This window comes from Periophthalmus magnuspinnatus, chromosome 7 (genome assembly GCF_009829125.3).
Source record: "Periophthalmus magnuspinnatus isolate fPerMag1 chromosome 7, fPerMag1.2.pri, whole genome shotgun sequence".
NCBI classification, from domain to species: domain Eukaryota; kingdom Metazoa; phylum Chordata; class Actinopteri; order Gobiiformes; family Gobiidae; genus Periophthalmus; species Periophthalmus magnuspinnatus.
In genome coordinates this window covers 818,189-831,154 of record NC_047132.1, presented here as the reverse complement: position 1 = coordinate 831,154, position 12,966 = coordinate 818,189, and the positions used below count along the sequence as shown (strand labels likewise).

The 12,966-nt window shown below is 40.2% G+C and overlaps 1 protein-coding gene across 1 annotated transcript; it reads right to left on the bottom strand.

Moving 5' to 3' along the window:
- Positions 1 to 2,563: 2,563 nt before the first annotated feature.
- LOC117373666 (solute carrier family 25 member 45) lies at positions 2,564 to 7,350 on the bottom strand. The gene is made up of 5 exons (XM_033969746.2): positions 7,280 to 7,350; positions 4,590 to 4,705; positions 3,955 to 4,143; positions 3,101 to 3,335; positions 2,564 to 2,850 (listed from the first exon to the last, which is right to left on the bottom strand). The coding sequence occupies exons 1-5, from the start codon at positions 7,314 to 7,316 to the stop codon at positions 2,564 to 2,566; spliced, it is 864 nt and encodes a 287-aa protein (XP_033825637.1). The 5' UTR covers positions 7,317 to 7,350.
- Between the last annotated feature and the right edge of the window lie 5,616 nt (positions 7,351 to 12,966).

Below are 12,966 nucleotides of genomic sequence, written 5' to 3'. Positions count from 1 at the left end.
CCTCTTGATCCATATTGTTAGGAGTGCAAGAAAAAAAATGGATGTAGTTTCATTGTGAGGCCTATAATACTTGTGTAGTGTGCACCTGCTCGTGCTCAGGGCCTTATTTTTAGAGGAGACACATCCTGTTTAGAAAACAAACAGAGTTCTGTGCACATGCTCCCCGCAGAGCTCAGCATACATTCAGCGTACAGTCAGCATATCGTATGCTGAACCCAAACTGCTCCGATCCCACGAGTCAGAACCATGTTGAGCAAAATACAGACCATAGCGTGTCCAAGCACACAGGAGTTCCCCCAACTGTGCCACACGCAACTACGTGGTATTACAGCTTATTTTCTCATCTTATTGATGCTTTGCAGCTGATGTCAACAACGTTCCTTGGGGGTATGATGCTATCTGTATGCACTGCTCTGTCTGAGGCTTTGTTTGAGCTTTATTTTCACACAATCTGACCAGTCTCAGCTTGAACTACAACAGGTGAGAATTGTATTAGCCAACTGTTTTTCAGTAAGTCACTCTCACCTTTTTGTTGAAAATCAAACTCAGTAACATGAACATCATAGGCTCTGGAAAAGTGCTGTTCCAATCCAATTATGAGTTTTCAGACTTAAAACCTAGCCTAAATCTTAAAACTTATTTGGTAGTGTTTGTCAGTATGTGCATTGTGTCACCATGGAAACTGCTGAACATGCCATAGACATACATGTAGAACACCCTCAGTGTGATGTCACTGCAAAGTATCAATAAGATTGTTGGATGTCACACTATGCAACATGAGAAGTTTAAATAGTTCAAAACACACATGCTCACCAGAGTCTGAGACCTATATTGTGCAAAATGGACTCTTGTGAGCTTTAAGCCAAGTTATAATGTTGTTTCCTCCTCAGACCTGGAGTTGTGTTTTGTTTCATTCATACATGTTTGAGTAGCACTTTATTATTAGTCTGTAACATCTCCAAAGCTCAAAATGCTGTTCCACCTTGTGATGTCATGAAGTGGTAGTTTTCAAGTTAACAGCTTCATTTACATTTAGTTCAGTAGAGATTGGCAATTCCAGGACTCAAATTATCCAAATGATTCTAGTGAAGGTGTATGGAGTTTAAAAACACAGTGGAGCACTTCCTGTATTACCACATGACATCACATAGTGTTTTCAGTTTGAGAGAAGAATTCAGCCTAAATTTGTATGGCTTGTGTGTTAAACATGTGTGAATGAAACAAAACGCAAGTTGGGGTATCTTTTTGATGAGGAAACATTCTAGCAGATCAGAAAATTGTCTAATAGGGCCCTTTAAGTGATCCAAAATATACCTGTTACATGATCTGTTATATTTATTTTTCAAAGTACACCTCAGAATGTGACTTTCGTGTTATATTTACATGGGAAACAGTGGAGTGAAGTCTTTCCAGATTATAGAGCACACAGCGTCACTGCACTGAGAAGAGGAGGCACATCAAACGGTATCAAAGGTTTACTGTCCAAACCAGACTTGGAGAGACTTATCCATGCATTTGTCTCCAGTATGTTAGACTACTGTAACAGCCTGCTCACTGGCCTCTCCAAACGAGCCTTAACACAGCTGCAGTACAACCAGAACACTGATGTCTGGGTCCTGACTAGAACCAGGAAGTATGAGCACATAAGTCCTGTGCTCAGGTCTCTGGCTCCTGTGGCTCAAAGAATAGACTTTATAGCAGCTCTGCTTATGTACAAGTCTCTCCATGGACCAGCAGCAAAGTACATCTCCCACATGTTAGTGCCACATGAACCATCTCACACACTGAGGACTTCAGGAACCGGCCTCCTGCTGGTGCCCAGAGTCAGGACTAAACATGGGGACTTGGTGTTTCAGTTTTCTGCAGCTAAAACCTGAAACAATCTTCCTGAAGATCTGAGACAGGCCTCTACTTTGACAATGTTGATGTCAAATCCAGGCTCAAAACGGTTCTGTTTATCTGTGCATACGACTGAAAGTCATATGCACAGATAAACAGTTTTATTCTGCACTCTTCTGTTTTAATGTTCATTTTATGATGATTATTTGTGATTATTTATGTTTTGATTTGTGTGATTTTAATGTCTTTATTATTCTGTAAAGCACTTTACACTTTAGCACTACTTTGTGTACAAATTGTGTTATTGAAATAAACTTGCCTTGCTAAATGGTTACACTTGCAGCTGCCTGCTGGTTTAGAAATGGATTAGCTGCAAAGTGAAGGCAAAATGTTAACTAAACTTTAATATGATCAAAAAGGCTCAAAACGTCCAGAGATATGAGTTCGTATTTCCAGTGACTTCCTAAATCATCTTTATTTACTTTATAAAAATAAAACTAAGAGGAGGGTTCGATGGAGTGTGCTCTTGGTGTACTGTGGGTGCTCAGGTCTGTTGGTGCTCAGGTCAATCACAATTGTGGTTGCTCAGTTCAGAGCTGCGCAGAATTGTTTTGCGGGCTCAGGACTGTTGGTGTTCAGGAGTGTAGGTGCTCATTGGGAGCTATGAGTGCTCAGAATTGTGGATGCCCCTGGTAGTGCTGTGGGTGCTCAGAGCTGCAGCTGCTCAGTTGGGGGCAGGACTGGGACACAGGAGTTTCTTCAGGTGCTCGTAGCTGAGGAAGGTGACAGCATTAACAGGGAAGGCACGCACACTGTTGAGCAGCAGGCCCTTGAAGAGCACCCGAGGGCCCTCCTCCCTCACACTGACTCTCACACAGTCCAGGACCCCCCGGTACCTGCGACCCCCGGCCCCTGACAGCTGCATGCGTGCCTTTACCACATCCATGGGCGTGGCCAGGGCCCATGTGATCACGCCCGCCATACCCCCCGCCACCAAGACTGCCAAGGTGCCTGAACACAAACACGCCAGTAGTACATGGTTAGAAAGTGTGTGTGTGTATGTATGTATGTATATATACATATATACATATATATATTCATTTAATTCATTTTTTCATTTTGTCACAAGCTCTAAATTCTTAAACACATCACACTGAAGTTGCTTCTGGTGAGTTTTCAATGTTTTACTGGTTTAATTCCAAATTTGAATAAGAATATTTAGCAGTAAACACAGACAGTTGTGTGCACTGTGCAGACGTACCCGGCCTCTGCCCGCTCTCTGTCAGGGCCTTACAGATGACCTCGTATGGGAGGAAGTAGAAGCCATAGCAGGGGATGTCCCTTAGAGCCATGGCCAGGCCCCCCCGGTATAGCCCCAGGGGCCCCTCCTGTTTCAGTATAACTAGAGCACAGTGCAGGGGCCCCCGGGGCCCACCAACGCTCGTCTGGCCCTGCAGACGCACTTTTATCAGGTCAATGGGGGCAGCCACGAGAACCTGTGACATAAATGTTACATACATTTCCACAGGGTTGGATGTTTGGTGCTATATTACATATACATTTTTATTTATTATTTTTTACTAGGACAGTACATATTAATCAATGCGTCTACAAAAAGTTTCCACATAAATATGCCGGTGTTAGCACTGGACCTAAATTCCATCCGTTGTCCTAAGGCAGGTGCAAAAATGAAACATTCAATATGAAAACACAGACATTTAGACATTACAGCAGTCAGACATAAACACACAACATGAGAACACAGTAACATGATATTACACTATTTACAATAGAAGTGCCTCAGTCTAGAGTATAAAGAACCCAAGACAAATGGATATTCATATGAGTACAGGACTGCTGCGTTTTCAGCCAGTTCTTAATGATTTGTTTGAAGGTTGAGTAGTGTCCACAGTTTCTAATGTGCTCTGGTAGTGTGTTCCATTACATATTTTATCACTTAAAATCATTGTGAAAACAGCAAAAATGTTTGTATGTTAGGACAAAGTGATTACATTTCAAAGTGTCCATAGAAGGCTTTTAGGCAGTACAAATATAGTATGTATAAAAATGTATTCTAACACCATTACCCTCCAGACTCAGTGGCTGTCCCCTCACCTGCACCAGTCCAGAGAAGGCTCCCGCAGTGTAGACCTGCAGCGCAGGCACAGAGGGGGCAGTTCCATGCTCCTCTTGCCTGCCCTGGCTCAGGGCATCCAGGGCATTACTGTAGACCCCAAACACCAAAGAGTTTACCAGGCCATTGGTCAGCACAGGGAAGGCCATGCCCCGGTAGAAGCCCTGCACCTGCACACAGCACATTCTTTATGTTTATTTTTTTGCCAATTCACAACATACGATGCAGGAGACAAGAAACAGGACAAAAGTCCATAAAAAATGCACAGACTTCACCCTTTAGTCCCTGTATAGTCCCAGTTTAGTCCCCGTTAAGTTCCCATTTAGAGTCTGTTTAGTATTTGTTTAGTTCAGTCCCTGTTTAGTTTCTGTTCAGTCCTCGTTTAGTCTCTGTTTAGTCCCTGTTTAGTCCCTGTTTAGTCCCCGTTTAGTCCCCATTTAGCCCCCGTTTATTTTTTTTAGTCCTGGTTACATCTTCATTTAGACATAGTTTATTCAGCCTTTAGTCCTAGTTTGGTCCTGGTTTAGACCTGGTTTAGCCCTGTCGTTGCTCCTGGTTTAATCCCAGTTTAATTCCGGTTTAGTCATGGTCTGACTCACATAGAGTCCACACTGACCCCTTCTCTGGTGTAGGTCTGGACCACACACTGCACGACGCCATTGTACCGAGTGAGAGCCTGCAGCCGCACCTTCACGGTGTCGATAGGGTGACCCACAATGATCCCCAGTGCTCCTAAAACATGAGATTTACATGAATTCACGAGAACCACAGTTTGATAAAGACACATGTAATGTTTTATATGGTGCTACAATAAATATATTAGTAATTTTTTGTATTTTTTTTTGGTATTTTAATTCTATGGAGTATTAACTGCTAACACGTAACATATTTAGCTCACCATGTTACCTTTTATTGTTTTTGTTTCTGTCTAGACTCTGCACCCCTGATTGGGCGACAGAAAGGTTAAGAAGACTTCTGCACACTGTCTCACCCTTGTATTCACTTGTATTCACACGTTTTGATCCCTCTGACCTTCCTCAGGTTTGAGGAAGGTCAGAGGGATCCGCTCCTCTTATATAAGTTAAGGGACTGCTCCCTTAAGTGTAATCAACCAATCACAACAGTCAAAAAATACATTCACAATATAAATGCCATATTGTACATAATTCACTTTACACCAGTCTTTAGTGAGTTAATAATGTTCATATTTTTCTAGTCATTGTTCATGCATTTTAGCTCACAAAAGGGTCACAACTGTATTCCATTAACCTATTCCATTTTTTTGTTTTTTTTGCAAAATAAGGGGCGCATCGAAGAGTTTACATGAACCTCCCACACAAATGTGAACTATTAATTGCACCTTTTGACATAATCATAACATTACATTGTTGTTACACGTCACATTTGGGCTGATTAAAATGAACAGTAACAGAAGAGTCCGGGTCTTGACGTCTTTTGTGCTCACTTTTCAGTTTTCGTGTCGTCTTTCCAACATACACAAGACCACATGGGCAGATGATTATGAATCTGATGTCATGTCCAGACTGTTTCTCTTATGCTACTTTGACTTATATGATTTTGAAGTAAGTGTACCTTGGCTTAAGCACATCTTTTGGCTACTCTATCCAATCCAGCATTTTATAACATGAAGAATTAAATGTAAGCCCACTTTAGTCCAATTGGAACATCCCATCCTGACATGTTTTTAGACTGTTATACTTGTGGCTATTGCTTGCTATTGAGATGATGAAAGCATTGGGCCGGCCCCGGTCAGAGGGATCGAAACATTGTATTAATAAAAGTGAACCAAGAGTGAGGCAGTGTGTTAGTCTTTTTTAAAACCTTTGATTTTGAAAACTGCCCAAAACGAGGTGTCAACATTTCGTTTTGCCTCTCTGCGTCGCCCCTCCCTTTGCTCTGTGTGAAAAATCACCGCTTCAGAGCGCCATCCTGACACAATCAACATGCATCGCTAATGAAACTACTGCACAGCACACCAGGTTTGTCGAGTTGTGGTGTAGTTTTGTTTATCCATGGAAATTTGCTGTGTGTGACCATACACCCTCAAGCCGGCTTGTACTATAAGGACTCTGAAATATGCCTGAATGACATAAAAACACTTTGTACCCTCATCATAAACATGTCTAATGTTATAAGATGGTAGAAAGCTAAAAAAAAATAAAAAGTCAAATTTGCACAATACTCCCTCTTTAAACCTGCAGGCTGTCTCCCTCCAGCATCCAAACATCTGTTTACCTTGTGACATCATGTCATGTTCAGACACCTTTGTAAGATTTGTTCTTCTCATTTGAGTGCTCAGCTGGCCTTTACTATGGCCTATACCATATTAACTGAAGGGAACAGCTGTTGTTTTTAGCTGTAGGAACTGCTTCATTCCTCAGTGTACCTGTAAATGTGTGTTAATTTGAATTTTAATAGGTTGTTTATTTTATGTATGTATTTATGTATGTTACATATTTGTTTATTTATTGATGTATTTATTAATTACCAAGACACTTAACTCTACATACATTCAAGAAAGATAAGTTGAATAATGCCCACTAATGTGTAAGTGTAATGCTTTGACTGGCCTTAGGACAAAGGATGAACTGTAACTCTTGTGCTAACTCTGCCATATTTATGTTGAAGCTGCTTGCTGACACATTTGCTATGTTTATGCACACCAACATCTAATTATTATCTGATTTCTGGACATTTAAGATTACATAAATGAAATACCAAATGCCAAATATGGTGTGAGTAATCAGAAAAAGTCACATTCAGTAAGAAATCAGATAAATTAGCTGTTTACATGTCATCTTAATAAACATATAACCCTGAAATCTGTAAATAATCAGCTTTTGAGTGTGCGTATAATTGCTGTGAAGGGCCATATTATGCTATTTTCTGATCTGTTATGTTGTTTCCTCATCACAAACATATCTGCAGTTGTGTTTTGTTTCATTCACATGTAAATTTAGGCATAGGAGAGTTCTCTCAAACAGAAAATTCTCTGAGGAGGTAACAACATTTTAACATTATAACATTTCTAAAGGGTCACATGAGTCAATTTTGCATACTATAGACCTTAAATATGCACTATCCTTAAATGGAATAATGCCTAACTGAGCATTTTAGTTAAAGCAATAGAATCTCCATGGAAACAAGCAAGTGACAAAACTATCACCATGAAAATGAAGATCTTATATTAAGATTATGTAGTGATATTTCTGATTATGATTGTAGATTAGTGTGGCATTTTGATCCCACTAAAGTCCTCACTATCTGTGCCAGTCCCATTCTTACCTGAGATACTTCCAGCCAGGAACTCCAGCAGGGGCATGTCGAGTGGAAGTCAGGGCAACACAACCATGAGTGAACTTCAGTCTCTGAGGTTAATGTATGACAAACATACGTGTACCTGGAGCACAACACATACACACAAATACTCATCAGATAGTGGTCTCACATGGGGACGATACAGGTGGTAGCAAAAAGACTGAAAAACTGATAATACAGTGTGGGGAAGCTGGCCCGAAGTGATCAAATAGGAGGCAGACTCCAAAGAAGTCCCATTAGACAAAATTTATTAACCACATAGTGGTCCCCCGTGAACACAAAAAAATAATACATATTTACAAGTGCTCAACGAAAACTAAGCAACAAAACTTAAACAACTAAGGAAACCACCATGTGTGCCCTGGCCACACTGATGTCCCTCATCTGTCTAATTAGCCCTGCTCAAATACTCTCCTGCACCGGAAGCTCCTCCCCCCTCCATCTTTTCTCCAGGTGCTGTGGATGTAACATTTGCATTTCCTTCAATATAAAACCACATCTCAGGGCCCAAGTCCCTTTACTAAAGTGTTTAACAAAATAAACTATAAACACTTATATCATTGAACCAAAAATACATAAGACATTAACACAAAGAAATAAACAAACTTAAACCAGTTTTCCCTTCCACATGGTTCGGCCCACGACCCCTCTCAAGTCTATAAAATGGCTGACATAGGCCACACCCCCTCTTCGTTTGGACCATGTGGAGATGCAGGTAAGTGGCTTGCTGTATTGAACTGAACTGACACATTTAACTAAATAAAATGTTTAAACTCACTAGTGTGTGGTGATTTAACTGATTGAAAACTAAACTAAGCAAACCCGGGACAGTTCTATTTAGTTTAGTATTGAAAAGTTATTGAAAATGAACAGACATGTGCACAAACCAAATTATAGTACTATTAAAAAGGGACAAAGGCCCCACTTTGTCACATACAGTCACTGAAATTGGCCTACGCTCATGTAGAGCTTCTTCAAGGGCCCCTTCAAGGGCCCCTTCAATCTGCACTACTGGATGAAAAGGTGAAATCTATAGAATTAGAAGAATTAAGAAATCAGTAAGCAGAGGAAATGGAAGTCGAGGACATTACAGGCAACTTGATGACAAAGAGCATGAGGCTACCCCTAAGCGTACCCTTATAACTTGTCAACTTCCAAAAGCCACACAACACTACAGGCCAGAAGGTCAACTACGTCTATAGCTTATGTTTCTCGGGCCTCTTGGTGCTGTGGGTGGAGCTGCTGCCTTACTTCATATCCAGCTTCATCCTGCTTCACCTTCCTCTGCAGGTTCGCCTCTGTTGACTGTTGCGAGAACACACTCAGTGGTTTGTCTGGAAAGACGATGGGGCGTGAACCTGCTACAGATGATTGGCCACAAAGAACTAAACTCATCCACCTTGGGTCAAGCCAATTATTTGTCAACTGAGACACAGGTATCTGACCCTTACCACTTGTACCTTAGTTCTCTCTCCAGTTTTATCGTGAAGTTTATCCTAGCCTTCAGCCATTACCAGGCTCTTCTGTGGCCTCTTCTCAGTATAATTACCTCAGACTTCATTTTGCTACTGCTAATGTTAATGCTAATGCTTATGCCTCAATGTGAATGCCCATGTACCTTCAGTCATTGTCCCACAACTTCTGCCGTAGTTTCGGGCATTAGCTGCACCATCTCAGTCAGATGGTCAAACTTTGTTGCCTCATTCGGATTTCAGAGTTGTTTTGTTGTCTCCTCTTCCTATGGCCTTCCTAAACCTCACTTACTGTATTCTGAAGTTGACAATGAAAGTGATTTCCTTCTTCTCAAACAAGCTCTTGATACACTTGTTGGCAGTCAGGTTCATCTTTCAGAGCAGTACAAGTACCAGATCTTCCTCGGCAGGTGATCCAGGGTGAAATAGGGAACATTCTTTCTGCCCCTAGTAGTAGTATGTTGAAGTTTTTGAAAAGTTTTCTTTGTAAGTGCAGGCTCTACTTGGCTTGTTGAAGTCCACTGAAAGTCAAGATGGAAATTAATTAAAATGTGGCTCTCATGCTGACAAACTGCTAAGCAAAATGCTACCAAGCCATTGTGAGTTTTTCATCACTGCCTAAGCCAGGGAATCCTCAGAGATGGAGGATATCAAAACTACACCTTAAAAGACTTCTCTTTATGGCTCCAACAAAAGGCAAACGCCAGACGCATCACCAAACCATGTAAAGAGATTGATGCGAGAAAGCCAAATATGAATAAAGGTATGTTCAAGCCCCCAGTCACCATGTGCTGAAGCTAAAGTTAAAATTCTTCCCTTATTGTATCTGTAATAACAAATAACACTTTCTCAATGGCTCTCCCCAGTTTACCAGGTTTTCCAGTTACCAAGTGAAACAATGGATTACTGATTATAATCACTGTTGGAAGTGCTGCCATATCCATTCACTGGAAGCTTTCACATTCAAAAGGCCAGGTAATATTTGTAATCAATCATTTGATCATCTTGCATGACACTGTTTCAGCTGCTGAGACTTGTCTGATGGTCAGTGCTTCAGCCCTGCCCTGTCAATAACCCAGAGACAATGCTCAAGATCCTTATGAAAGTTGTTCCTGTTGTTCTTTCCAATGGTTGTCACCAGCTCCATACCTTAGCCATTTTAGGTGACAGTTCGTTGTTTTGGTAAAGTTTTGACCTTAAAACTATGAGATATTGTAGTGCAAGTAAATAGTAAGCTCCTTTTAACTAAAAGCAGCAGAAAGATGTGATGTTACTTCAACATTGTATTGATAAGTAATGATATTTAACTTATTGGAAGAAATCCATCTCCATTTTATGAATGAGATAAAATAACCATAACAGTGTTGTTACATTAAACTCATAGCTGATGTGGAGAGAAAGATTCAACAAAGTACAGTTTTCTAGATAGGACCTGAACCAGTTTTGTTCAGTACCAGAGATGCCCACTCAGTCTTTTAGTCTCTGTAAGAGGATCCCATGATCCACAGTGTCAAAAGCAGCACTCTGATCTAACAGGATCAAGACTGAGACTTTGCCTGTATCAGTGTTCAGGCGGATATCATTTGTCACCTTGATAAGAGCAGTCTCAGTGCTGTGGTGGGGTCTAAAACCTGATTGGAAAACATCAAAGGAGTTGTTAATTTGGAGAAAGTTAATAAACTGTTGGTAAGCTATTTTTTCAAGGACTTTGCCTAGAAACGGCAGATTAGAGATTGGTGGGTAATTGTTCAATATCGTGGCATCAAGACTGCTCTTCTTGAGGAAAGGCTTTATAACCGCAGTTATACAGTTATACAAGTTCTTGGGAATGTTCCAGATTAAAGTGATATATTAAATATGCAAGTGAGTGGTGACAGCAAACTGTTGAGCACAGACTTTAGAAATTTAGTGGGTAGCACATCGAGGCAGCATGTAGATGAACTCAGACTGGTGACAATCTCTTGGACAGTTTTATCAGTTACAGGTGTAAAGTGAATCAGTTCTAAGTGTCTAGGTGGGTGCTGGGTTGTTATTTGCGTTGTGGAATTTATGGCATTTTTAATGCCCTGAACCTTGTCATTAAAGAACACTGCAAACTCATTGCACTTAGATGTGGAAATCAGTTCTAATGGCAGTGGAGCTGGGGGGTTTGTTAATCTGTTTACCGCTGCAAACAGGACACGAGAGTTGTTACTGCAACGTCTAATAACTTCTGTGCCCTGACCGAGTCTTCATTCCCCCATGGCACTTTCTGCTCATCTTTAACCATTTTAACCTTCATCGGGGCAATGGTGTCCAGAACATTCAGAACACTCAAAGTCAACAAATTCAACAAATCATCAACATCAGAACATGAGGCATTTTCGAAGTGCATCATTTCCATGAACAGTGCACCTGTGTTATCATTCTAACATGACTTAAAGCTCTTAAGAGTTACTTTTGTGTAATATAGGACCTTTAAGGCAAATTTTGCTGAGGGCCCCCTGAAGGCTTGTGCCGGCATTGCATACTGACCAAGTCAGTGGGACAAATCGGAACTAGGGGAATCCATTGGCCTAAATAAATAATTAGAATACTTTTAGAAAAAACAACAAAATCCTAGTAGAATTCCTCATTAATAAAAAATAAAGATAAAATTGCATTTTACTGTACTTTTTGTCCAGTTAGAAAGATTATAAATTGCATATTTTTCATAGTGGCAAAACACATGTACCATTTTATAATTTTTATTCTTTAACTGAAAGATATTCATAAAACACCAAATAATAAATCAAAACATGCATGAACACAATACATCTAATTTAATTGTCTGATAACCAGAAAGTGCATTTTAGCATGCTAGTTATTTCTACTGTGGCAAACGTCGCTGTGGTTGTGAAAAGTGCTTCTAAACTAAATGTGGTGGATAATTTGGATGCTCGGAATGCATAAGGTAATGAGGAATAACTTTGAACCACTGCAAACTGTTAAAAAGTGAAAAACAAAACTAATTCATTTTAAAGACAGCAAAAATCAGATACAGCATATTTAACTCCAACTGTAACTATTGTGGTTGCAGTTAGTGAGCAGAAAAGTTCAACTCCCCAGCTTCAAATGTAACATCATTCACCACTGAAAGCATAGTTGCAGATTGGATTGTACTTTGGCATGTTCTCCTATGTGCCTGAGTTTTTGCTCTTTGCTTAGTCTTACCCGTGCAGACAGCAGCAGAGAATTCTTCTGTTCAAAAGTACAACACAGAACAACAATTTCTTCCAACATCTGTGTCACAGCAGCAGCCGCTTGTAGCACTCACACCTCCTTTGCACCCTTCAAAATAAAATAATCCAGTTATTCAAGCAGAATCACAGTTCACATCATCACTTTCCTTTGCCACGGTAACAGAATCACTGGGAGTTTTTCACATTCTCATTGTATGGACAAGTCATGCTTCTTGTAAAACTTCAGAACCTCCAGAATTTACACACTGAGCTGCAGAGGCTGCACTAGCACTGATTAATGACTGTAGGTGCTGGGGTTTAGACTACCTAAAGAGATACAGAAGATTCAGATCAGAGGGAGACCATGACAGACAAATACATCTCCATGGATCTATTATCAAATCTATAGGGTATTAAGCAGATATTTAAATAATAATAATAAAAATAAACTTTTCATATGTGCTGTTCTTCACAGCTGACACTGGATACATTTACATGACCAGTAAAAATCTGATCAATAGAATAATCAGATAACCCAATAATTAGGTTTGTTTTTGGTGTGTTTACAGCAAAAGAGAAATCTGATGATCACAAACACCTGTCACGTGTGAATCAGTGGATATTTATAGTAACTGTTGTATTTGGAGGACAAAGTACAAAAGACTATAAAGTAACTCTTTCAATCTTTTACATTTTCTCTTTTTCCTTAGTTCGTTCTTTTTTGGCCTTCACAAGTCACAAAGTCTAACTGGCCAGGAATATTGGTCTTTGCTTTGCAACTTTTTTTCTGACAAAAAGATCACATTTTTGACCTCCTGAACATTGCCAAGAAGTCTTACGTAAGGTCGGCCCAATAAAAAAAGTATAAAATTGGCATCACGAGAATGTCCAGTGAAAATGAACTCCACCTAGAAGTGGACCCCTGTGAGACAGGAAACTGGCACATTTTTGGCATAAACTCACAATAATTAGAACAGTGATG